This window comes from Calidris pugnax, unplaced genomic scaffold (genome assembly GCF_001431845.1).
Source record: "Calidris pugnax isolate Ruff unplaced genomic scaffold, ASM143184v1 scaffold21, whole genome shotgun sequence".
NCBI lineage: Eukaryota > Metazoa > Chordata > Aves > Charadriiformes > Scolopacidae > Calidris > Calidris pugnax.
This window is the reverse complement of record NW_015090770.1, coordinates 3,916,996-3,944,135: the sequence shown is the minus strand read 5'-3', so window position 1 is coordinate 3,944,135 and position 27,140 is coordinate 3,916,996. Positions and strand designations below refer to the sequence as shown.

The window sequence follows — 27,140 nt, the reverse complement described above, 5'->3', positions numbered from 1 at the left end:
AGAGGATGTGGCTGTGTTACCCTCTGAGCTGAGGTGAAACATAAGTCATAGCACTAAAGATGACATACATGGGTCATTACAATAGCTTTAAAAAAAAATAAGGAAAAATCCCCCAAATTAAAAAAAAAGGCAGCTTGGAAATACGGCTTTTTATTTTTTTTATGTGGCTCTACCATTAAGATGGGAAAAAACACCTCTGAATTTCATGCAGGAAGATGATCATGGTTACCTGGGCAGGGATGCGGATTGCAGTCTTGGTATTCCATCGCTGACCCCACACAGGGCAAGCCACCATTTTTAGGTTCAGGGTTTGTACACGTTCTCTTCCTGATCCTAAAGCCCAACTCACAGTCCCTGGAACAGGAAGACCAGGCCCCCCAAAAGGACCAGCCCCCATTGATAATCCGTGCAGAGGTCTTACCAGTCTTCAGGAGGTCATCAACAAGAGCTTCAGGGAAAACAAACAAAACACCACAAGATCACAAATTAATCAGTTGCTGGGCTTTTTTAAAAGGGTGTCAGCTCATGAATAAAATCGGGAATTATGTGCCCCATGGAAGAGTTTCTGTTGAAAACCTTTAGCAAGAGTTTTGTTCCACAGGGTTACAGCTAAGCTAGACATGAAATCTGCACACACACAAACTGAGTCTACTGATAACCTTGATAAATGGCCTTTCTGGGCAGCAAACTGTGGCAGTCGAGGCTGTGCCCTCAGAACACTGCCTTGTGTCACAGCAGTACTGAAGGGAGTAACCCCAGAGGCAGTGCACAAGGGGACCTCCAGAGAGAAAGAATAAAGACACATTGTCCCGTAGAATGGCTTTTCTCTTCTCTACACCCTCATCACTTGCCTGTTCTCTTTAGGGCAGCCTGGCAGTAGCAAGAACAAAATCTATACAATGCCATAAGCATAGAGCTCACAACTGTATTGATCTCTAAGTCACAGGGCTCTCTCCATCCCCGTCATTCTGCAGTGACACAAGTTGTACATGACGAGACTTGTGCACAACCTGACACAATCAGGTTCTTGTTGTTATGAGAGAGTCCCCCTTCCACCACCAAATCTAGGCTTGCCCTGTGGTCCCCCCAGAGCTGGCAAGACGTACAGTCAGTATCACACACTGCTGAGCCATCGTTGGGACAGAACCGACTCTCAGTTTTCTTCCTCCCAAACTGCAGCTCGTGGGGATCGGATAGTTGGGCACGACACGTGTAGCGGAAGCGCTGCTCCTGGCGAGCACCATTCTGGGTGATGTTGACAGGCATCCAAGGGGTCCAGGGTGTGTTCCTGCGCACCTCCGGGCAGCTCTCCGGGTTACAGGTCTTATATTCCTGCCAAGAAGGAAAACCACTCTCTCCTTACTTATTAGGCAGCAGCAGCCTAACTGACACTTATTTACACTCCAGAAAATAAGGCGATACCATCTGGATCTAAAACAACCTCCATCCACCTCATCTGACCTCAAGCCAGTGCTGGGCAGAGGACAAAATGTGGTGACTATGGAGGCAGTGGTGGCGCATAGCTTCAGATGAACTATGCTTGATAATTTTATGTCTCCCTCAAGTTTATGTTTCTTTGCTGATTCAAAGTCCTGTGAGGCTTTAAAAGCTTAGTACATTAGGGGCAGGAGAATAATTCAGGCAATAGATAATAATAACAGCAAAAAGGTTTTCTGCTGTGACCCTGAGATGTTGCTCTCAGGTCAGCCCAGGGGAGCCCCCTGAGGACAAAATGTTAGTAAGGTCTATTCCTTGAAAAGGTTATTGTTTTGTTTTTAAGACAGGTTTAGGTTATCTCTTTTTATGGCTATTTTTCTTTGGTAGGCCTTTTGAAATCTCTGGTGAGGACCATGAACTGTTTGCCACCCTTGATGGAGAAATGAGCATTCTCTGAGTACAGGCAACATTCTGGCTGGATGGGAATCAGGTGATTTAGGGCCTTTACAATTCTTGCCACTAGTGGGAGGAATTCCAGTGACAAACATTGCACTCTTGTTTAAAAATAAATAAATAAACAAACCAGTCTTTTCTGGCAGAGGGAAAGAAATGTAATGCTTCAGGACTTTATGATTCTAGAGTAAATGCCAAACAGCTTGTGAACAGATGGGAGGTTCCAGATCAAATCTGCTTGCACTGAAAGAAAACTCTCCATAAAACTAATTAAAACAGCTGCATGGAACAGCTGCCAGAAGAGGAAAGGGAAAACAAAGAGAGAAAATGGGTAGCCATTGCCTCACTGATGGGTTAACTAGGTGTTTGACCTGTTGTTTACTCAAGTATGGCAGTAAGACTCGTATCTGATGCATGAAGGCCTTCTTGACTCAATGAGAGTAGGATAGAAGAAAAAAAACTTATAGTGCCTTCAGGCAAAGAACTTGATACCTTAGTCCACAGAGACCTAAGAAGTCCTCTGTATGCCAGTCTGTCCTTACCTTTATGTACACACACACACATACATACTGACACATACATGCTTTTCACACCAGCTTCACTGGCTTGGGAATCTGCCACCCCTCTGCTTCCCAGCTCATTTCAGCATCCTCTCCAGCAAAAGCTGAGAATAGCATTTTCTTGTAGCTTAAGAAATAAAACCAAGATGGAGGGAGGAGTTAAATACCAAGTTCCTAGATGTTAGATGTCAATAGGTGCCCCTTATGCAATGTCAATAAAAAATACATACCACAGCACAGCCTGGACATGTATTTCCATTTTCACAGGACCTCTGCCTTGAATGAATCCCTCCACCACAATTCACGCTACATTTATTCCAAGGACCCCACGAAGACCAAAAAATTGGTAATGGACACGGACTGTTCTCATTGCAGAACCTGAAATAAGAAAGCACATTGCTCAAAAGTCATTCATGTCAGCACATCGGAGAGACAAAATGGTGATGGATACAGGACTACACGCTGCATTTGAGTGCAATTCATGCAGGCACAGAAAGGCAGCAGAAGGCTGACACAACAGTCAGATTAGCAATATTCCTGCTCATAGAACTGTACCCTTTGTTCAGAACAGGGGGAGTGGTTAACCAGGCTGAACTCACTGAGACAGTTGGAATAAATGGTCAAGATCATGTTTTTTGGAAGTGCTCTGAGCTCATAACTTTTATGCACTGAATTCACAAAAGAGCTCATAAGATGCGCCCTTGTATCATAAAGAGAGACAGTGAATGGTAAATATTTCCAATGGGATGACTAGTGAGAGGTCAGCCCAACAGTGATCTGTCATGAATGGCAGGTGTAAACGCTTGACAATCATCTTTTCTCCACACTATCCAGTCCCTACTGCTGCTTGGACCCTGAAAAACTAGTGTTTGTAACTGGAGCTGAACTAGATGCTATATCCATCTAAAAGCAGGCCCTAAATTAAAGCTATTTCATGTTCCCTTTTCAAAAGGTAACTTTAATTTTGTTCAGCTTTTTAATCAATATTGTTCTCAAATTGAATCACACAGGACTGCAATTGACTCTGATGTAGTCTTTAAAACCCAAAAAGGACCATTCTGAATGGCCACAAATCAAACCAAACATTAAAATGTCTGAATCAAGGAAGTTAAATGAATTGCCCTTTGTATTCTGAGAAATGCAGAGAGATCTGTCTTAAGTGACCACTCAGGGGACAAGCAACAGCCTATTGCCAAGCAGAGGTGGCCTTTAATGAAATGTCAAATCTGGAAACCAAATTGGGATGTCTTGAAGCATGTGTTTAACGAGGGGCCTGACCTGAAGAAGTGTAATAGTGCAGATGGCTCTGTAGGTTCAAAAAGTATTTTCTTTTATTGATTTTCCATGAAATTTGCTTAGTTTAGAGGGGAAAAAAGATGTCTTTCTGTTGCCAACCCCTGCAAAAACTCAACCCCAAGTCTGTGAGTTAAGCTGTATTTTGTCTTGAACTTCTCTTGATGCGTCAGCACAATTCATAGAGACTCAGGAATGGTGCAAATGGTGATGGAAGCTGCACATATTCAACTGCCTCCTCAGGGACAGATCAGAAGAGTGTAACTGTATCTATAAACTCTACACTGCTAACAGCAGGCAAAGTTTCTCCTTTCATTGAGGAGGTCAGCCCTCTGTTTGGGAGACAGGAGAATACTTGTGAAGGTCTCAAAGGTCCTACTTGAGAGAGGAGGCAGCCCTGAAGTCTCTGATGGCCACAGGCTCATTGAAAGAGAGTGGCAATGCATGTGAGCAACCTCACCCCTCCCAGGCTCCGGAATTACTTCCACATTGCACATTCTGCCAAAGAGCCTTAATCTGCTTTCATGTAAGAGCCACCACTTCCAGCTGCCAACATAATAACCACAGAAGTGAACACATGGCATTGTGGACATCTCTTACCTTTCTTCCCTGCTCTGTCCAACGCAGACCCTGCCCCCGTACCGTGGAGAAGGGTTGCTGCAGGATCGCTGGCGGACCTGAAAGCCAATCCCACAGGAGGTGCTACAAGGGGCCCAGGAAGACCAGGGTGTCCAAGCGCCATTTCTAATAAAAGAGGTGAGAAAGAACAAAGTATGGGGGTGACCTAACAGTCTGCACATATCATGCTGTACTCAATAACAAAACATATAAGACACTGATGGGGGAATGGCTGAACTCATTGAAGACGAGATTATTCATTTCAACCAGACTTTGCATCAGCAGAGATCTAGAAAGCAGAGTTTCAAAAGTACTTAGTATTGGCTTAACTTTCCTACCATTTAAGTCTTTAAGAACTGGAAAGGAAGAGAATGAAGCCAATGCTGAATGATTTTGAAAATGCCTCCTAGCATTTGCTGAGCAACAGTGTGGTTGCTATAACTCTTACTGACTATTCTCCCTTCATCTCCCCCATGCCTCATAACCTACCCTTTCTGAAGCCATGGCTGATCCCAAAGTTGTATCTCCTGGACTCTTCTGCACAAACAGTGCATGTTTTGAGGCTCACAAATATCAGTTGTGCCAAAGGATGTAAAAAAACCCTACCCTCTGCTAATTCAGTACGTATTGATGCTTTAAATCTCTTATAGCACTACTGGCAGCTCCAATGGCTTTTATCACAAAATTCATAATATTTGGTGTTTTCCTAAAGCCTTTAGCATTGAATCCTATTAAGTGAAAATCTCAGATTTCATTAAAAATAACAATAATTGCTTCTAGCTTTCATGGCCGCCTGCAGACGCCACTGTAGTGTGACCTTAAATCTGTACAAACCAGAAGGCAATTAAGAGCTCAGAGGCAGGATCAAGTCTCACGCTTTAATGAGTGACCACATCTCCGCTGAGCAGCGGGGTAACTTCGCCTGAAGCAGATGTGACGTCAAACCTCTTGGTTCACACCTCGAGATTCGGGAAAGGCTCCGCGCCTCGGTCCTGCCACAGGCTGAGCACGTGCAGGCGGCCGCCATGCGGGAACTCAACCGCATGCCCACGCAGAAGCCAACATTTTCACCTTTAAAAATCTCACATTCATTAAGGCTCACCTTCCTCTGATTTGGCAGTGCTACCGAACCTTGGAGCAGGAGAGGAGGAACTCTGTCTCATCTCTTCTGCGCTGCAGGTTTCATTTTGAACAGAGCCAGTGGAAATGCTCTGTCTTACAGAACTGCCTAATCTTGACACTTTACTGCCTTAAGCCAAAAAATCTCATTTGTTTTGGGTTTTTTTTTTATAAAGAAAAAAACCTTTCTAAAAAGTCTAGTCAAAAAACAACTCAGGTGCTCTCTCGTTCTTGAAGGCTTAGCTTGAAAACAGATGTTAATTTTCAAAGCATTTACTGAACTAATAACACTGCTGGCAAGAAATATTTCCTGGCATAGCACCAATCAGGGCAGAGGATGAAAGTTAAAACCCACATTGCCCTTCACACTTTCTGTGTTTGTTATCAACTCTTGCCTGTTCTTGGCAGCTTTATTTCAGAACCTTGTTAGATGTTTCTCCCCTCCTCCTCTTGTTCTCTCATCCCTCTCCCTCCTTCCCTTCCCCTCTTCCACCCCAAACAAGGTCAAAAAACAAGAAACTCACTTATATAAAAATCCTACTATCTGTCTTATTCTGCCATGTATTAAGCCACCTACTACCTCTCCATTCCTTAACCCAAAAGAAAGATTATATGTAAAATCACAAAAAGAAAAGATAAAATGGAAGGTTGCTGTTGTTGCAACAAAAAAGGGAAAGTAATTTCTACTAAAAACTCCTCAAAAAGCCAACAATTACCAGCATCAATTTATGTTTCAGGATTTTTAGCAGAAATATAGACACCTTCCATTTTCAGACCTCCAGCTTTCTAATAGAACTCATCTTTAAGCATCATGCTCCCTCTGCAAAAAAGAATTCTCAATGCCAGATGAAGTCAATTAAAGGAAATTTGAGGGCTGAGGCGGATGTAGGATGACCAGATGTCCCTATTTTTCAAACCATGCTGTTTTCCTGTGTCTTAAGATTGAATAATCTATTTTTCATCCCCTTCTTAGAAGCTGTTCCTGCCTCTTTTGCCATCAGAGCAGTGCTGAGAAACCCTTCCCACTGGCACGCTTTCCATTTGCCGCTGACATAAAAAGCCTGCCTGGGGAAGGCTCTGCTCCGCTCAGCCCACGGTGGCAGCACAGGGGCAGGAATGACTGCACGCTTTTTGGGCAGCACAGCCCACAACTGGAAGGAGAGGTGCCAATTAAAACATGACTATTGCTGAAATGTTGATGCCAAGACCAGCAGTGGTCTCCAGGGAGGAGTCAAAGAGACAGCTGTCCTTAATGGCATGAACATTTATGGAGAAGATAAAGTAGATAAAAACTGTATTGACCCAATATTTACCAGAATATTGACTGGCCCCACCCTGGTTAAGTAGTGCTTACACTATTGCATCGTCTTTCCTTGAGTCATGACATGTGGTCTGAGGGTGGTAGGGTAACATGGACACAAACATGGTTGGCTATGTCAACGGGAGGATATTTAGCTTCCATACTGCTCAAGCAGGAGCTTCAGGCTTCCCTGGAAAGGCAGCCCTTTGACAGAAGCCGAGCTGATGCGTTGTTTCAGTGGTGTCCCTGGCAGGCACACCTCCTAAGCGCCGCTCGCTGCCAGGCGATGAGCTGTGGGTCTCACCTGGGCAGCGTGCTGCAGATGGCTCTCAGACCCACAGAACAAGGCCAACAAGCCTTGCTCGGAGCCAGGCAGGGCCCTGTCTGTGCAAGTGTTGCTCTGAAGGAGCTCTGCTCACTTTTGGCAACGCAACCTCGGAATTGATACTCTCAAAAAATGATGAGCTTACTGGATTTCTTTAGCTTATAGCTGTTCAGTTGGCTAACAACTACCTCTGCCTTACTCACCTCTTCCTGATGGGTCACTACCCACTGTGCAGTTGAGGGAAACCAAGGCACAGTGGAGGGAAGGTTAATGTGTACACTAATTTGGGGCGCCCCTCTTCCAAGAGCTCTGGCTGAAGGCCCATCTCTCAGAGCCCTCGGGCTCCTTTGTTTTTCACTGACTTCAGGCTGGACCTCACATACCTCAGTTTGGCTGGGATACAACAACAAGGTCACAGAAACACAAGGAAGGAGCTAAGCTGTGGACAGGCACAACTCTTGCTCCCTTCCTGAAAAGCATAAAGATGCTGAGGTACCTTGAGCAATTGGCGACCTCAATCCTGGCCCCTTCACAGCCGCGGCCTCCACAGCGAGGACGAGGGCTGTCACATGAACGTGACCTACACATACAGGAGCCTGTGCTGTCCCCATCCGAATGCTCACAGAGTTGCCATGGGGACCAGGGCCCCAGTCTTCCATTTGTTGTCAGGTTTTTCACCTAATTTTAAAAGAAAAAAAAAAGGTCATTAATAGCAAGTTTACATTTCTGGAGACAGCCCCACAATAGAAACGCCAAACAAAGCTGCCGGGGGGATTAGGATGCAGCTTAGATGGGAGCTGTCTGTGCTTGCGAGCGGGATTCAAAACAGAGGGTTGTTTTCAGACAATGCCGCATCAATATTTACCCTCCAAATTCCACCCCGCATACCTAACGTGTGTGCACAGGCACCCCCGCCGACCCAGCCAGCACCACACCAGGCACAAGCACCCATCTGCCGTGCCACAAAACCATCGCACTCCCTTGTCCCACGCCGCACAGCTTCAGCCTACGTGGCTATGCTGGGTGAAAGCTAGACAGTGAAGGAGATGGTGGTGACTAGAATTAATGCTGGGGATCACAGAGTGGGCTAAAAAGCAAGAATTCATCTCAGGGCAACTTATAGACCAGACCACACTGCTTTTTCCTCTGCCCGTTGCTTCGTGCCTGTACAGCCCCAACCAGGCTGGGGCTTGAGCTCCCTGTGTGCTGCAATGAAGAAGTAAAAATATAGTAGTCCTGGCAAAGCAAAAGAATGAGAAACAGAACTATTTCTTCACCAGGTTTGGTGAAGATCTTCCAGGAAATGGGGTGTCAGAACTTGCTCCCCTGTGCCTTGTTTTAACCAGTGCTGCTAGGTGAGCCCTAAGACGAGGGCTGGGGGAGCAAGCTGCTAGGGCCCTTGCAACCCAGGCTGGCTTTGAGAAGATGAGTGCTGCCTGCTCCTCCTGGGATCACTCCCAGATCACCGCTGCCTTCTCATGCCCACTCCACCACTACTGAAAAATCCAGCAAGTCCAGGACCATGCTTGGGAGCCTGCACTGAACACCCCTGCCCTGCCTAGGTACAGCTATTTCCTTGCTACAGCCCAGCACCATGAGGCTCTCTTCCCCCTGTGGCTCCCTCCATCCTCCCCCCTCTATGTCCCAAAGTGCTGGGCCTCATGAGCAGGATGACATGGATGGCAGCTGCCTGCAAGTGGCTCATCCCCACTGGTGTCACCCAAGAGGCGATGGGATGCTCAGCAGCTTTCGTAAAACCACTGGCAAAGGCGGGCCTCGGTGTCACATGCCACAAAGGGTGAAGAAAGAAAGAGGCTGGGGCCCTGGCAAGCAGCCCTGGCCCCAAATCTGAGCTGGCTACCACCAGCAAACCCCACTGTGCCATGCTTCACTGAGCTCTGTAGTCAGCAGGATCAGTCCTCTGGGCTGCCCCAGGGGGGAAACCATTTCTCCTGCTCTACAGACAAGGAAACCGAGGCACAGAGAGGCTGTGAGCCTGCTCGGGAGCCATGCAAGGAGCCAACCACAGCCACAGGAGAAGTGCTTTCAAACACTCATCCTCTGAAACAAGCTGCTCTGCTTATTCTCCAAGTCTGGCACTATGTAAAACACTCACAATGCACCCCTGGTAGGCTGTCATCTTCCCCTCTCACCCATCTACAGCAGCACCAAAAATATGCAGCAGTGGCATGGAAGTAATTTAGATCTGTTACTGCGCTCATCAGGCTGTAGTCGGGGGGTTTCAAGCATCTGTTGCAAACCTTTGTTTGCAATAGATTATCATGTCGTTGCAAAAATTTGCTCTGGACTGCAGGTTACAAGGCAAGATTCCCAGAAAAGAGAACACTGAGTTTTGTTGTTGTTGTTGAATTTGTTGTTTTAAACATGTAGTTGGGTTGCTAAAAGTCAGAGGGAGAAAAAAAAAATCAAAATAACTACTTTGAGATATTTAATACCAGATTTTTATCTCCTTTTTCCTCCTGCCTTACAAAAGTCAAAATCCAAGTATTGGATCATTTCTATTCATTTTTGAGCCAGAAAGCCTTGCTGATTCCAGCAGGGAGTTCTGTTCAGAAATCAATGGTATGATATGGCCCGTGGCTTCAATTAAAAAAAAAAAAAGCTGACAAATAATTATTGGCTCGTAAGTGATACTGGGAAGCAACCCAAAAATTAAACAAATAAGCAGCCATAACCAAAATGCTGAGATTTATAAACATGTCACGTTGTGAGTGTGGGAAGTTTTTATACTTAAGAAATTACATATGGATTATCGTTCCATCTTAAAATTCATAAAAATATCTTCAAAAGAGCAAACTTGGGATGTGGGATAAAAACTCATACGCATTGATCTTTTTCAGGACTATCTTTACAAGGCAAATCCTTTGTAGCCAACACAGTGCCCATCAGACAGGGGGGACATCTTTTAAAATATCTGTGATCAAATGCTCTTCTCTCACCTGATATCACCAATTCCAGAGTTCTCATATTTTGTAAGCTGCCATACTCCACCCAGAGGCATCGTCTTTTCATAATCTTCCTTGTACCATCTAAAGGCTCAAGAGCAGGATGTAAAAATTCAGACTGACCATTCCTACCCCTTGCTGCCAGGATATTTTCAATGTTTATTCTGATATTACAGATAAGGCTGGAAGCGTTCCTTGTTCTCATCTATGCTTCCTCTTAGGATTTAGAAGTAAACTGCTCATAACTTTGCCAAGTTTCAGTTATTTCAGCTGGAAGTTTCCACATTGGCTGTCTGATAGAAGCTGAAAATTCTTGCAAGTTTCAGTCAAAATATTTCAAACATTTCTAAATCAAATCTAGGGAAAAAGGATGTCCATAAGTAGCAGCCTTTGCTTTGAAACAAGCCAGTGTTCAGAGCAAGGAATTGAACTTTATGTCATTGTAACACGATTTCCATGAAAAGTGATTCAGATTTGTCTAGGGTATAAAATCCTCGGCAGGTGGAGAGGAATATCTGCAGTTTTCAGAGAGTCACAGATTTTGATCTTGGCACCTGAAGTCCTCTATGTACCGTACAGTGTGGGCCAGAGCAGGATCATCCCAGCCACTGCAGCTCTGAGTGGCTGAGCCCCCAGGAACAGAGAGCAGGGTACAAGTCTTCTACACACCCCAAAAAAGGAGTGGGGAGACTGGTACTGGTGAGCAAGAAAATGGGGTGGCAGAGAGCAGATGCCAGATGACTGAGATAAGGGTTTTCTGGACACAGAGAGTGGGACTGGGATGAAAACCTATGAGGAAGAACATCGTTTGGCTCGGGATAAGCAGGACCACACACTTCATTGGGAATACTCGATTCTTGATTTGCTAAACACCACCACCAATGACTCCATGAGTTTGGCTAATGGAGTTTGTTAGCCATATCTAAAGTTCTTTTCCTGCTGGTGGCTCATGTTGGCATCAGTAAGGTATTGTAAAATAGGATGTGCTTTTTTTTCAGTTTTCCTAAAACCAAAAGGCACCTCACTGCCTTCACCCAAGCCTAGGAAGAAACAGCATGCAATCATGTATTCATGACTCCCTGATACAGCACATGCACAGACAGGGAGAAGAAGAACAGCATGTGCAATTTGTGCCCTATCACTTCTTAATATTAAAGTGTTTGACATTGCAACCTTAGCAACCAGCCTTTTGGAGCTCCTGGGTGTTACCTGCTAATAATATATATTAACCATTGCCCAAGGTACTGTATTAACACTGTATAATTAACCCTTTATCTAAGGTCCCTTAATATTAATGCTGGAGAGTGGGAATCTGTGGTACAATGTAGTGCTGTACAAAGATGTTCAGACTAGCCCTGAACAAGCATGTTTGCACAAGAGCCGCAATCAAGTTGTGTTAGTGTTGTGGTTGACTCATACAAATGCCTGGCCCCTGTAGGATATAATTCAATAATATGCCAGTTGAGGCTTTAAAAGTTGCTGCTTGCCACTCTCTTAGCTGTGCCAGGACATCTGTTTGTGGGCTAGGTTGCAGAAGAACTCACTGACATCTGGGTTAGGAAAAGTTTATTTGGGAGGGGTGCTTTTAATCTACGCCATGTCACACTTAAGTGTGATCTCACATACAGCTGTACCAGCACAGCTGAGAGCCTGGTGCTCAGCCCAGGAAAGTGGGGTGAGAAAAGCCAGGACTTCTTAAGATAGTAACTCATCCAGCTAACCTCCCAGGCAGGCCTTTTTCAACAGTGAAATCTGACATTGGGTCACTGCATTCCCCTACCTTTCCGGTGGTTATTTGCACATCCTGCCCTAGATTCTTGCCTCTGTTGACCACAAACTTTATCCTGCACTGAACACAAGGAAATACTTGGATATTGCTGATGTAGGTGCTTACATGAGCCATCCCACTCCATGCCAGAGGTGAATTCATTTCAGCAAGGAGCAGACGAGAAAGAATTCACTTGCACGTGGATTTTAAACAGCTTGGCAGCTCATCAATTGAAGAGCATGAGGCTGATGTATGTGCCAGAATCAGGGCACCTAAACGGAAAATAATCTCCAATGGCAATGCTAAAACAAATGTAAAACTAGCACCCCAAGAACAGCCAAAGCTCCTCAATATTCTGCACTGGATTTTTATGACCTTGAAACAATGATCTGGAGTAGCCTGTTCCCTAGCGTGCACCGCAGCAGACATGTTCAAACTAGAGGATTAACACCTCACACACCTATCAACAGACACAGGCATTAAGCAGGACAAGATAACAGCATGGGCAATCAAGAAGCACTGCATCCCAGTTCAACACAGGAGGGTTATAAACACACAAGCCTCTGAATCCAGCAGTGAAAAACTTAAGCCTGCCAAGCTGAGGATGGATTGAAATAATGACTAATATTTCCTGGGAAAATATCTGAGAAGTAAGGAAGATAAGGGGAATAAACATCCCAGCACCTCCAGACAGAAATAGCATACTGAAGATATAACCCATCCAGTCTTTTCTTTCTCTCTACTGGACTTAGCAGTATTAACATGCTAACTGACGTTAGATAATAACGATGGACATTAATGAGAATTTCTCCTCCCCCTCTATATATTTAACAGGACTGGTTTTCCTCCCCAGCCACCTTACAGGTACAGTTCAAGCAGCAGGAATTAAATTTGGCCAGACGGCTTCTGGGGATCACAGCCAGGAACTGGATATTGTCATCAGAGGAGGATGGGTGGGTGGGAAGGGAGCTGGAGAGCCAACTCAAACTGATTCAAGGACAGACACATTTTTTTAGCTGCTGCATCTCATGGAGACCAGAGCAAGGAAAGAAGAGCATCTCCTTGAAATATCACATAGATTTTGTTTAGAGCAGAGAGGTCCCAAATATATTTGTTTGCTCCAAAAGGGGCATCCCAAAGCTTGCATCCAGTCCTCCTCCTGCCCACCCATGCTTTGGTTTGCTAAATTAAGGTTAGAATTGAACACTCTTTCTCTCGTGCTCCCTCTCTTGGACATACTCTCCCCTTCCCTCTTGTTCTCTAGTACATAGTGCATCATTTTGTCCCCTCGGCAAACCATCCATACATGCCCTGTTTCTCTGCTGCTCCCTAGATGCCTCTTCCTGCCAGCACAACACTTCTTCACCAGCATTGCCTCCTGGGCCAAGCTCAGGGATCCAAGTGGAAAATGAACTGGATGCTGCCTGAGGATGCTGTACATCAACTATTCCTATTTCCCCGACCTGCCTGGAAGCCAAGGAAATGAAGCAACCCTGAGAAAGCTCAAGTTTCATCTGGGGCTTACACGGTTCTCAGCAGTAACCCAACAGCATGATCCAATCCTCTTAAGGCATGGGTGGGTATGAGGAGGACCGAATGCTTGCTTTGGGATGGCCCTTTTGGAGCCAATGAATACATTTGGGGTTTCTGTGCTCTAAACAAGTGGCTGTGCACAGATATTAGACTCTCCGTGCTCTCCCAACAGCCAGTCCTCACCAGGCTGCCACATACTCACATTCTCCCTCCCTTCTACATGTACACACACACTCACACACCAGTTTATATAAAATATTTCCACTCCTCCCACTTACTGGGCACTCAGTAATATTTTGAGTCCACAGGCTCATGTTGGAGCTGTCCTCAATGGTGGTGCATCGCTTCTGCTTGCTGTCCCAGCCGCAATAGGGGTCTCTGGCTCCTAGGCATTCCCTGCATGTGCAAAGAGAAAAGATTAAAGCTCTTTAAGACTGTCTAGCTCTAAGGACACATATTCAAGTATAGTGCTTGTATATGACAGCTGTCAACCGCACCAAGGCTCAGCAGAAGAAACAATTTCTTCTAAGCAGAGGTTTACCTGCTTGGAAGGGAAGAACAGCTGAATAGAAGGGTGATAGAACACAAAGCAAGTATCACTCATAGAAGCTGTAGATTAAAAATCAGTTCACTCCTCTCCAAGGCCTAGGGAAAGAAAATGACTTTACAAATTTTAGTCAAAGAACACTTGTCATTGAGATATCTTTGTGGCCCCATGTAATCACTCAGCAGGCCAAATCTCACACAAAGCAACCTCTGTGAGTATGTTTTCTGACACTGTGTCCATCCAAAGGGGTTAGACAAGCAGAATTAGCCAATGGACCAGTAATAAAGGCTTTCTATTAGTCTTGGCCTTTGCTGGAACAATGGTTTCATTTATAATCCCAACATCAAGATGTCAGTTTGGAAAAGTCACAGCAGAACATTATTTCTAAGCTTTTGGCTGCTTTGAACACTGCTGTATTCATTTTCCTCCTGAATCCATATTTACAGGCTAAGTGTGTGTTCCCAACATGTGAGCTGCTAAAGAAAAATAAGTAAGGTTAGTACTGCCACTAAACAGAGAAGGACAGTTACAGAATTAGTCTGTACCCATAAAATTCAGCTGTACTGGTTGTTCCCATTAGTTGTTTTCAGATTGTTAATTTTCATTAAGAAAACATAACAGTACAAGCTACATCACGCATGTATCAGTGAAAGACGAAGAAGAGAGGACTAAACTTAAAAAGATTTGCGAGATGATTTTTTATTCCAGTGATCCATTCTCTTCTATCGCACAAAAGGCTGATAGGATCTTTCCAAAAGTCTCAAATGATTTGAAAACTGCCAATTAGGCAGCAGCAAGGGACCAAGGGGAAAAATTCGGTTCAAGAAGCTAAACAGGAGAGTAATAAAATTTATTCTTAGGGTAGGTATCAGTATGATAAAAGAAACGTCAAAAAAAAAAAAATAATCAAATGCAATGAGATGTGAACTGTTCCCTCCCAGAAATCTTTGAAATCCTATTAGCCTGTAATCAGCCGCAAATGAAAAAGCAAGTCCCTTAAGCACAGCTGAAAACACTCGATCAGTCTGTTCTGACTCCACAGCAATTTGCCCCAAAGCAAACCCTCGACTGTCTGGTACCCATTGCTTTATATATATATATGTATGCATTTGTGTGCATATATATAGACACACACACAGACACATGTGTATATATTTATATTTTAATTATGAGTTTCCAGTTTGGTCCTACATGGCAGCTCCTACATTTCCTCTACTAAAGATTTCACACGCAGAGTTGTTAGGAACATAACTTTATCTTTCATGCTTTGGGAAGGTAGTTACAATGACTGTCTCTACTACATTTTTCCTTCAGCTGCTTCAACACACCCAAGAAAAAGGCAAAGATGATTTTGTCCCAGCCCCAGGCAACAGAACATCAAATATTTGCCTAGAAAAGACTTGGGATCCTCAGTCCAAGGGCACAGAAGGGACATGCGCTGCTTTGCTCATTATTCTCACTAAGGACCCCTATCCTGCTGTTTTGGCAGCCCACACTGCCCTCGTCCACGAAGTGGGGCTGGTGCCACGTCCAGAGCTGCCCTTGCCATCCAGCAGCCCCTCAGTTGGGGCAGCACCCAGTTAATGATGGAGCAGACACGGGGGCATCTGCCCAGCCTCTTGGTAACTCAGCCCTTCAGGAGGAAACTGGGCAGTTCCCAGAGAGAAGAATAAGAATAAGAAGAAAGCAACAGGGGGGGAGAGGGAGGAAAAAAAGCCCTGCTTTTAGTTAGAGAGCCTTTTGGCCAGGCTTTCAGACCCCGACACCACGTACATGCTATTGTTTCCAACTGCATGAAGCCATTTCACTGGGCACCCAGCGAGCTGAGAGAGGTCATTGTAATTCATAACAGGGAAGGCTGTTGCAAGCATCACCCTATTATGATACACATTTTCCCCGAATTTAATTTATAGGAAAACATGTGCCGCATAAATTCAGGAAATAATCTCCATATGTTCTGTGCTGCAGCCCTCAGCCACTCCGCGGGCTGCAATATATCCCGGTTAGGCACTGACCACTTTTGCTGGCACTATCATAATGTATGTCATGGAGCTAATGTGCTGCTCTTGGCCGCCAGCGCCGGGCTACAGATCCCTAACGGTGCACTCAATGAATCACAGCCTGCGCTCCCCCGCCGCCACCGCTGACCCCCAGCTGACGGGCCATCACTAACCGAGCTGCAGAGCCGCCAGAAGGCCATGGTGATGGGCCCTGGCAAAAACCCCGCACGGCGCTTGTTGGTAGGGAGCTACGGCCACGCCACGCCATTCCTGCACTCTGCATCCTGGGTGTAATGAATTCCTACCCAGCCCGGGCTCCGCTGGGTTGTCAAAACGAGCACTCTATAATTTAACAACCATCAAAGCCCAGGACTTCTCCCCGTCTGACGGCAGGCCCTCAAAGCCATATGAAATCTAAAAACAAAATAGCTATGCTGTCTGCCTCCCTTCAGGATTTGGAGCCCACTCATCTGCCTCAGCTCCGGTGAGAAACCTATTATATCAGCTGACAGCGATACACTTAAGGGTGAGGAGGAATGTATTTACTCACACACGATTTGCTGCAGTTTTTTCCCCTTTTGTAAGCAGGAAAAGCCTTACAATGTGCATTAATGCAAGAAAACAACATTTCTGGCAAATACTTCCAGTGAACACTTCAAAATCCACCCTAATTTATATCCTTACAATATCTTTAGAATATATATCCTTATTTATGTCATTAAAGGATAAAACCACACCAGCAAACACACACTAAAATACAAATATATGTATGCATACATGCATGCACAGATCAAAATGCTGCAGAAAGATGCTGTCATTCTTAGTAGATCAGGCACCATGGTGTGGAAAATGTGAAGATATCATAGCATTTCCCTATGCTGAGAACACAAAATAGATTGAAATGTTTACATGTAAATACCATTTTGTATTATGACACCACTGAAAAGTTTCACACAGGCCGGGGGACGCAAAGTCTTGCAGGGCACTATGTAAATACTGTGAAATACGATACAAAGGAGTTACATGATATAATGAAATTCTGATGTTTCAAAGGCAATGGGACTTCTGCCACAGGCTCAGTGGGACCAGATTTCATACCACACATACAGGGAACACCACACTTAGGTCTCCCCACTGGCAGGCTGGGAAAGCCTCAAAAAAGTAATGACACACTATTGTCTCCCATCATAATTCACATAGGTAGAGAGAATCCCAGAAGATTACCCAGGCATAGCAGGTTAACACTGGCAATATTAATGCTAATGACCTAGTTAATGAAATCCCACAAAGTGGGATACTTGTGGAAGTAAGACGGTGATGATACCGCACGGTCTATACTCCCAGTTCCCCTCTGGCCATATACTAACAGTAGCACATTCAGCGAGGACAGAGGAAGAATACCTCTTGACAGGTATCTAAGAGGTTGGATTTATTAAGACAGGGCATTACTATCAATAGCAATTCACTTTAATTCATTGCCTCGCAATAAATGTCTTATCTGAGGCATAAAGGCATACACTGACAACACTCAATTGAAAAACAATTCCATTTGTATTTCTTATCCAGGGTATTTTTCTCTCTGGTTCCTTATTCTCACTTACCAAGGACATTTGCATGAAAATAAGATCTTACTCATAAGAGCTCACCTGCTGCCTGCTGTTTGGGAGCTGTAAGCCTCCCTGTTGTTGGCTGTTGCAATCATTTCTACAGCAGTGATCTGGGATAACACAAAGGATTAAGACTCTGCAAGTGGAGCGTTATCCACAGCCCACCGAAGTCAATGGAAACTCTTACCTACGACTCAAAAGAGTTTTTACAGGGCCTTTGAAGCCTGGTGCTGCTGAGCCTTCATGAATAGCATGTGCTGTAAAAAGGCTTCTGCTTCCAAGATGCTGGTCCTGCCCAACATCTCATTTTTTTGTAATAGCCTGAATTAAGTCTTCTTTCAGAATCTTCATTAAAGCTTAAATGTCTGTAGTTCAAAAGTTTTTCATATCCACTTTAATTTGCTCTGGGTCTAGATAACTTCATCTTTTGGTCATTTTTCCCAGAGAGTTAAAAAGCTTTAGATCGTGTAATAAATGGATCATCAAATCAATAGAACCAGACCCAAGAGATTAAGCTTTAAGAGACCAAAGGAATGAATTACTAGAGCTTCTTCCCATTCTTACTACCAGACAGAAGACACAAAAACATGCCATTTTGTACCAAAAGCCACAAAACTGTCATCCAGAGCATTCACACTGAAGGACTCTGCTCCTCTCATCTGCCAGGACATGCTTGCTTTCCCAGTTTTTGTTTCCTCTCTTTTCATTTACCTCTTTCTCACTCCTTTTTGACGACTAAAAGCAAGTGGGAACGGAATGACAGGATGCGATAACCTGCAGAGGCAGAGCTCTAGACCCAAAGACTGAGAACCTCTCTTCTCAAACTGCATTTGCCACCAAATCCCTGCCACTCTGCCAGGAGAGGGTTCTGCAATTTTGCTGATGAGTTTGGAACCTGCAGCGAACATTACATTTACCAGGGAAATACAATAGCTATCACAGCACCTAGTCCTTTAAACCCCCATGGGCACCACCAGTTATCTTGTTAGAGGCAGAGAGACAGCAGTGCTATCAACTGGTGTGGGGCAAACACTGATAAGCCTGATCCTGCAAGGCACTGTGCTCAGCACCTCAGGAGCACAGGCAGCACAAGACCTCCCCTTGCTCTTTCTGGGGAATAAGACCTCAGAATTTCACACCGTGTGCAATTTGTTGCCCTCTTTGAGCAGGTAACTCTAAAGGAACAGCCCTTTTCGAGCACTAAGGGGGTTTTAGCTGTGTCTGTTTGTTGGAAGCACGAGGCTGTGTTTGGCAGACAGACATTTCCTGACAAGGTTAGCTTACTGTCCCATTGCTATCAACCTGCGGAGGGGATGAACTAAACAAATAATCATATTAGCTTCCAGCCAACCAAATCATAATTACTGACAACCTCAATAGCCCATGCAAGGAAGAGCGGACTTGTGTCTTCCCTAAAGCCAGATGGCATGAAAAGAGAAGAGTAAGAATCAAAAGGATGTTCATGGCTTAAGAAAATAAGATTAGAAAGGGAAAAAAAAAAGCACCAGACCTTCAAACAATCCCTCCAATTTTGATACCTTTAAAAATTCAAACTGCAGAGATGAGTTAGTGATCTGTACAAATCCATTATCTTTCCTCACTGAGAAGAGAAGCCAAGTGGAACTGAGCTGCTTTAGTCAGACGCTGGTCAAGTAGCAGCTTCATTTCTCAGCTGGTGAATGCAACATAGTCCATGCCAGATGCTACTGCCCTTTCCTCAAGACAAGTAGCCACGTATTTCATAAGAAATTAATGGGGCTATTTGTGGAGCAGGGCACTGCTCAGGAATAGCATACGCCAGCTCACAGGTACCACCACTGTGAGGGCTACAGTTGATGTTAATCTGGACAGACAAGGTTTGGTATTTGATATTGGATGCAGAGGCAGAGAAGTGTGCGGGTGTTGTGTGCGGGTGTAATTTATCACCCACACATGCTTAGCATCGGTGATTGCTGCTCTGCACATGATTTGTTTTGGATGCATAAATTAAATCCAGGGTGTAAAACAACCTCTAAAACTGAAGTCCATTGATGAGCCAAACACATGTAACTTATCTAAAAGAAGCAGTGCACAGACAGAAGATTTTCAGAGGCAGTTTCACCTCATTTTCCTTTCCACATCAGGGACCTTGCTGCTAGTTTTCACCTCCTGCCCTACCATTTTCAATATCACTTTAATCAATTGTGGTTTATAGATTATGGCCTTGCACAATCTACACAACAAACTATTCCAATTGTTACTTTCTGACATCCCATTCCATCATCTTTTAGCAACAGTGACTTCTTTATTGGATAGGTGTTTATTTTTATTTTTAAAGCTGTGAAATAAAACAACATTGCATTTATTCAAATATGAAGATTAATGCCATCCTGAGAAAAATTCTGATTAAATCTGGATTTATGTTTACATCAATAAAGCAGGTTATTAAAAAAAACGAACATGTTGCTCCACAAACACTATTAGAAACTCTTGTCACTGTGCCAAACAAAACTGACCTCTAATAAAAACAGAAGTACAGAGGGCCTCTGACTACCAGTGATGGGATCAGTCATCCACAAGAAAACTCGGATACTATTAAAGTCCTAATGAAAGGAATAGCCAGAAGGAATTCCTGAATGCAGGGCGTGTTTGTCTGGATTTTGAAGCACAACCATTTCCTAGCCTCAGCAGGCTTTTGAGCCTTAAGAAAACATGCCCTCCAGGGCTGCCATATGGAAAGAGGCAGAGGGGACTAGACATCCTTTTGGAAAGGCAGCTTGGGCAAATCAGCGCGCTCAAGTGTTATTGCCTGTCTCTGCCCTGTGTCAGTCAGTGTCTGGAGGCGGCTGTCAGATTAAGATGTGCTCTGCTACTGCATTTGTGCTCTGTGGTTGCAGATCTGAGGCTTCTGTATGAACATGGCAAATTCCTGTAGTCTGGTGGCGTAGAGGCATGCAGGGGAAAAGGGTGGTTTAGGGAAGAGCAAATCCACTGCAAGGGAGACAGGCAGATGCTTTAAGGAGCCTCTGCAAGATTCTGATGATTTAAGATAAAATGGGTATTTAGGAAGGGAACAAAAACTGCAAAGGCAGAAAACTTAGAAAGAAATGTGAGTGATGATAAAGCAACCCGAAAATGGTCTACAGTTGTCACCCAGGCTGCACAAAGTAATCCATAGTCAAGCAGCTCCTTTGTGAAAGCTGGATTTTGTTAAGCTCTGGGTAATTATTTTCTGCTCAACAAGATGTAGATTCAACTAGACAGAACCTTTGTAGATTAATGTGTGTTGGAAAAGGCAAATAAATATTAGACCATCTACTACACCCTGAGGATCTAACACATCTCTTGTTCAATGCAGGGCTATTTTAACAATGCATAAGGGGCAAAATGGTCCTGCTAACATATTCTCCATTTCTTTTTTCCTTGTAGTTATAAAAACAGCATCAAACATCGATTCCACTTTTTAACAAGAGACAACATCACTTAAGTAAATGGATATTCTTGAAATCCAGCCCTACCCCTTCGCAGACCAGAGTGTTCCCATAGATCTACAGTACTTAGGTATTTTGACATAGTAAAAGACACTAGACAGTACAATATTATGTTTTTCTACAACCCATACATATTTTATGTACTTATATATACTTAAATTTAAACTTGAACCAACAATAACAAATTTGCTCTGGCTCCAGGTACTTTCTCCTCCCCAAATGGGTAAAACTGCACATCTCCTAATAAAAAGTTAATGATGCATCTGGAGCAATATATTCATTTAGTATTAACATTGGGCACATTCGTGCTTTACACTGCAAATACTGAATGGAAGGTTGAGACATGAAGCAAACCAGGCATGGCAGCAGTGAGGCTGTAGGCTCTTTGCATCAACAGCCACGTCGCTGAATATGACCATTGCCCAGAATACAAATCTTATGACATAATAGTAGCAAATTGCAAGAATTGACAGATGCAATGGATATCTGCCCTGGGGCTTGCTGGTAGCTTTAGTTATTAATCTTGTTTGTATAACAATAGCATCAATGTCATCCTAACATTACGTATTCCAAGAAAACTACCTGCTTTCCTGTCAGTCGCCACTGTGTTGAAACTAATTTCACATAGCCCACCTAGCAGGCATCAGATGGTAATGACTTTTAGACATCATTGATCTGAGTTGGCCTCAAGCCAGCCCGCTAGAGGTAAAGGGATCCATACGCTAAACTGTTCCCGATCTTGCAAGCTAAGCCGTGCTGGCAGTACACTTTCAAAATAAGGAGCAAATAAAAAAAGCCCTCAGCATGTTCAACCTCCCTGTTTTTTCCTCCCTCCTAGCAAATCCAAAGCCCCCCGAAACAAATCGGCACCCCAGTCAGGATAGTAAGGAGACAAAAGCCAGTGAGCCCTGAAATTAGCTGATTTTGTTTGGCTTTTTCTGAAGTGACCTTCATCTGTTTCAGCACTCGTATAACCCCCGACTCTGGCTACTGCTACATTCCCCTTCTGCCACAGTACCATTCACTCTGGACCATTTACATGGTTCAGAGCTAAAAGCAGGAACCTAAAAGTGTACAGACAGCTTAAAATGAATGTAAAGCTTGCCACTGGTTTCGGCATTTAATAGAAATACGAAAAACTGCAATAGTTCATCTGGTTTGTAGCAAAGCTCATTTCCACCCTTTCATCCTCCGTCCTCTTTTTCACTGATGCAAACACCGACAACCTCAGCACAGGCTTATTCCTCAAACTCAGCTTCTTGCTGGTTTCCCTACTGGCCCCACCTTGAATTTCTCTCCTCGCTGTTATTTGTGATTCCCTCATACTTAAATGTCATGTCCAAAGTATGCTATTTTCTTTCTTCCATGCCATTAAAGATAATGTCAAATAAGATGAAACTGAAAACCAATCTCTCTGGCATCTTACTGGAAACATGCCCCTGCTCACTGCACTACCACTTACCCTTGCCTTCCTTTTTTTTCTGGTTGCAGACACACATGGCCACTTCCCTTTCCCAGACCATTCAAATGGTTCTTCAACTGCTATCCTGAAATCCAGGTTTCTTAGACCTGAACTGTGCCCTCAAATCTTAAAGGTCTATATCACGCAAATAGTATGGATGCGCTTAACTTTACATATATAAGCAACTACATTAAAGAAAATGGGAGTAATTGCCTGCTACAGCAGATGCAAATGTGTTTTCAAGATAGAGAAAATGGTATAATTTTGTACTTCTATTTAAAGAACACAGATCCATTTCATCTACCAAACTTCATTCTTTCCAAGAGCTTTAGTGCTCATGGTTCTGTTTGATGTCTTCATTCTCTGTCAGTGGGAGTCTTGCTATTTACTTAAATGCAACCAGAATGTCAAACCAGATGTTTAGTGATTTATTCTGATGTATTATTGGATACTGTGGATGACAAAAGATTGGTCAGAACGCTCTCCTTTCTGCCTATGAAGTCTTCCAAAGCTTTTCAGCATTATTGGTGGTACAATAATTAGCTAATTCCCTTAATTTTGGAGAGGCCATATCAGCCAAAGCAGATGGAAATTGATGATTAAGCTTTATCACAACATTTTTGTAGGCTCTTACCTCTCCTTTTGCTTCTATTTTTAAAAGGGTGTTCAGTGTGCTGAATATTTTTTAAGATCCAGGGAGAAGATTTTCAAAACAAAATCTGGGCCAGATTTTCCACATCCTCAGCTCAGAAGAAGGGGCTGGATTTTTGAGGCCTTTGATGAACAGTCAGGCCATCAACATCACCTCAGCAATCTGCCGGTTGCTGGGCTCCACAGAACAACAGTGTCTCCTTTGTTCCCTCCCCTGCCTCTTTTAACATTTTCTCTCCCATGCTTTTTACCCAACAATAGCTCCTTGTTCTTCCTATGAAGAACTATCATCATTCTGATGAAGACGTCAGAGGATTTTCAGCCGATATTCAATTCACTCTTTCCCTGAAACTGGGAAAATTTTACATCTCTTCCCAGATTGTATTATTCCTCCAATTAGGTTCCCCAGCAGTTCCAGTCCTGTCTGTAATTCTAGTTTTGCAATCCTAAATTCAAGTGCTTCATTCCTTTTTTACAGAGGATCTTGCACTACGTAAGCAATAAAAAAAAGAAAACAACAATAACCACTAAAGCAATCCTCCATGTGATATCTCAACCCCCTTAAAGCCTGGTGTGGAAGTAGTAGAGGGACTGTCCTTGGAGCTCCAGTTTTCCATACTGGAAGGCAAGCATGAAAGAGAAAGAGGGCAAAAATCTCTCTGCTCCTTTACTGCAGCTGCTGACCCTTTTCTTCTGAGAACTCCCTGGAGCCTTTTCAGGAGTTACTCACCTATGTGTACTTAGTTGTCTGATCACTGGCCCAGAGCTATTTAGAGGTGAATTGCGTTTCTCAAACAGATCTCAAGTCAGCAAATAAGAGTACTTGTCAGCTGAGTCATTTCTGCTAGCTTTAGCATTAAGCACCATGGCCGGAGGGGATCTACGGCAGAATTTAGGCCAAGGAGGAGGGCAAAAGCTTAGCGTCACTCAACGGCAAACTTCCCGCAACCAGGCCAGAAAAGCAGGCAGAGTTCAAATGAGAGCGTGTCACAGTTGCACGCAAGAGAACTTGGTTCTCCCCATAGCCTTGGAAGCACGAGTATCACCACCGGCACGACGCTGACCTGAGGTGGCACCCACACAACCTTGATGGAATCCCTACATGTGAGCACAGCACGGCAGGGGGAGGACAGGCAAGCCAAACTATTCTCAGAAGCACACTGTACACCCCCAGACTGCAACCTGCATCATGCAAACTGCAAATTTTATGCAGGAAACTGGAGGGAGGAAGAGAAAAGAAAGATTATTAGTTGTGGATGCCTCATCTCTGGAAGTGTTCAAGGCCAGGCTGGATGGAGCTTTGAGCAATCTGCTCTAGTGGAAGGTGTCCCTCCATGGCAGGGGGGTTGGAACTAGATGATCTTTAAGGTCCCTTCCAACCCTAACATTCTGTGATTATCAACATAAAGTGCATTAAAATAAACTGCTCAGAACAGGGAGAGCTGAAAAGGTGGGTAATCAAGAGACCCTCTGGTCTTGTTCCCAAACACATTTTCTTTTCCTCATTTGAAGGTATAAAATCACTCCACGGCCTGCCTCAGGTTTTTTGTCTGGTCAGAGGGCCATGACCCTGATACTGCAAAGGGGCAATAAGTATTCCCTGCAACAACCAGCTTAATTTTCCTACCTGTTTGATTGCAATTCTTAAAATGAGTAATGTCACCCCACCCTTTGAAAAAATTACTAAGCTTCCCCTACAGATAGGCCTCACCTGAAAATAATGATCCAGATCTGAAGTCCTCACCTCTCTAAAGTTCAGATTCAGGATTAGGATTTTGTTCAGACACATTCTAGAGATATGGTGGTGTCTCTGATAAAGCTGCAGTGCTGGCTCTGCAAACATCCCTCCCCAGAGCTTGGGGGCAACTTGAGGTAAAAATCCAAGCTCATTTGAAAATTGCAGGGAGGTTACAAAGATTTCAAAGCCATGCAAAACGCAGCAGCAAGCACAGCCAAGCAAAGCAGCCTTCAAAACAGGCTGCAGGTTGAAAGGGCTGGTAGGTTTTGCTCGCCTTGGACATCTTCCTAACGCTCTCCAGCGAGAGTGGGGAACGGCAGCACTGAAGCACAACGGGAAAGCACAGGCACAAGGCAAGGTCCCTGCAGCCAAGCCCAGCCTGTAAATTTGGGCAGCTGACATTACAGATGTCTTCCCGTTGCCCTGCTGCTAAGGCTGGCTGTTCTGAAAAGACAGATTGAGACAGGTCAGTGGGCACACACAAAGCACTGTTCAGACACCCAGAAATATATTGGGTCAACAAACAACATCAAGACATGGGCCTGAGTTACTGGCCACCATTTAAGAGATTAAATTGGTGCCGTGTCAATAAACAAACAGTAAAGGAGACGGCAGAAATCCTTTTCCCTTTCCACCTCTTCCCTTCACTGTTGCTTTTTCCTCTGCCTCATTTCTGAGCCTCGGCACCAAGCCCCAAGGTTCTACAGCAGCACAGTGGCAAGGATTGCTGGAGAAGATCAATGCTAGGATCAATTTTCTCTCGATACAAGATCACCTGTTCCAGGGAGAAGGGAGAAGAAGGCAGGGTGAAGGGAAGAGCTCCATGTCAGCAATCGCAAACCCTCATCAGCCCCCAGGGTGTAAAAGGCTGCAAAGTTTCCTGATAACGTGAGGCAGAGCCAAAGAAAACAAACAATGTTGTGGTATTCCTGCCTGGGAGGCACAAATTCTCCATCACCTCCAAGTTTCCTGAGCCCCCATCAAAACGATTAGATTATAAAAACTGCTGAAACCAGAGCTTTTCAGGGAGGCCAGTCAAGAAGTCACAGCACAACAAAAAAGTAAGTGGGGGGTGTTCTAGGGGAGGGAGCCCTCCTTCCCGTGGTGGCTGTATATTGGCATGTATTAAACATAGACACAACAATAAGCAATAAATCACAGCCCAGGAGAAGTGCCAGGTGGAATGCACTGGAGGAAATTAAAATATCCTTCTTGATACAGTTCAGTATTATAAGAAACACAAAGGAGGCCAAGTTGACTTATCACCTACACAGCCAGGATGCTAAGAGGAAAAAGGGTTCTGACAGTTGCAGCTGAAAAATTTGCAGTTGAATAATATCCAAAAAAAAAAGAAATAAAATACATATCTTTGTTTAAAAAGTAATAATAGTATCACAAATATCCTTTTAAACACATAAATAAATAATGGACTTCCCTGGCTTTCCTAAGTTTTCTTTTTTTTTTTTCCTCCTTTTTTCAAAGGCACAGTTCTCCACAAGACTCAGCTTTGGGGCAAAGGATCCATTGCAATGCACACAAGTACACTCCTTGGCCAGCACCCTAATTCAACAAATTCTGGCCTCCCACATCACCCAACGTACACACCCACCATGCCGTCAGGAGACCCTGTCTTGTGTACAAAGTATCATGAAACTAGGCAAAGAAGGCAGAGTTTGAGGCTCCATCCTCCGAAGAGCTGGACTGCTTCCTTACTTCACTGAAAAACGCCTCCAGAAAGTTTGTTTTAGAAAAAATCAGCGTTGGTACAAAAGCTTCCCAGTAAATTCAGCCAGGAGTCAGGGCTGCACAATGCATCAAACTGAGACTGTTTGTGGCCACCAACACGTGAAGGAACCTCTGTGGAGGTGGGTGTTTGTTTGGCTGGGATAAGCTTATACTGGCAGGGGACTGCCCTGTGCCCCTCAGGTCCTAAAGATATGGTGCTCCTGTGAGGTACCCCCACCTGTCTGTCCTCCAGCCACTGAAGGGACAATTCCCTGCTTGTACCTTTTTCAGACAGTCAAGCAAACCCCCATCATTTGAGTTTTAATGGAAGTGTCATACAAACCACTTATGCAGGCTGAAACTGGGACACGATCTATAAATTACCAGAAAGCTGAACTCAAGATTAGGAAAAGAAAGAAAAGGAAGAACTCGTTTCTCTTGCAACTGGATCATATATATGTATACACACATAAATATTCTCACACTGAAACTGTCCAGGACAGCCTGAAGAGGATAGCTGTTATGTTCTACCTTTTAAAATCTCTGCTTTTAAAGGCTGAGGACAGGA

The 27,140-nt window shown here is 44.2% G+C and overlaps 1 protein-coding gene across 4 annotated transcripts in view; it reads right to left on the bottom strand.

The window, feature by feature from the left end:
- Positions 1–27,140, bottom strand: part of SEMA5B (sema domain, seven thrombospondin repeats (type 1 and type 1-like), transmembrane domain (TM) and short cytoplasmic domain, (semaphorin) 5B) — a 200,742-nt gene that overhangs the window by 30,962 nt on the left and 142,640 nt on the right. For all 4 annotated transcript variants that reach the window (XR_001411741.1, XM_014940038.1, XM_014940027.1 and 1 more), the window contains exons 13-18: positions 13,651–13,768; positions 7,602–7,783; positions 4,344–4,487; positions 2,681–2,828; positions 1,107–1,332; positions 230–448 (exon numbers count right to left, since the gene is read on the bottom strand). Coding sequence is in view for 3 of the 4 variants with exons in the window: in XM_014940038.1 (XP_014795524.1) it covers positions 230–448; positions 1,107–1,332; positions 2,681–2,828; positions 4,344–4,487; positions 7,602–7,783; positions 13,651–13,768 (1,037 nt within the window). In the remaining variant the exon portion in view is untranslated. The remainder of the gene's footprint in view (positions 1–229; positions 449–1,106; positions 1,333–2,680; positions 2,829–4,343; positions 4,488–7,601; positions 7,784–13,650; positions 13,769–27,140) is intronic.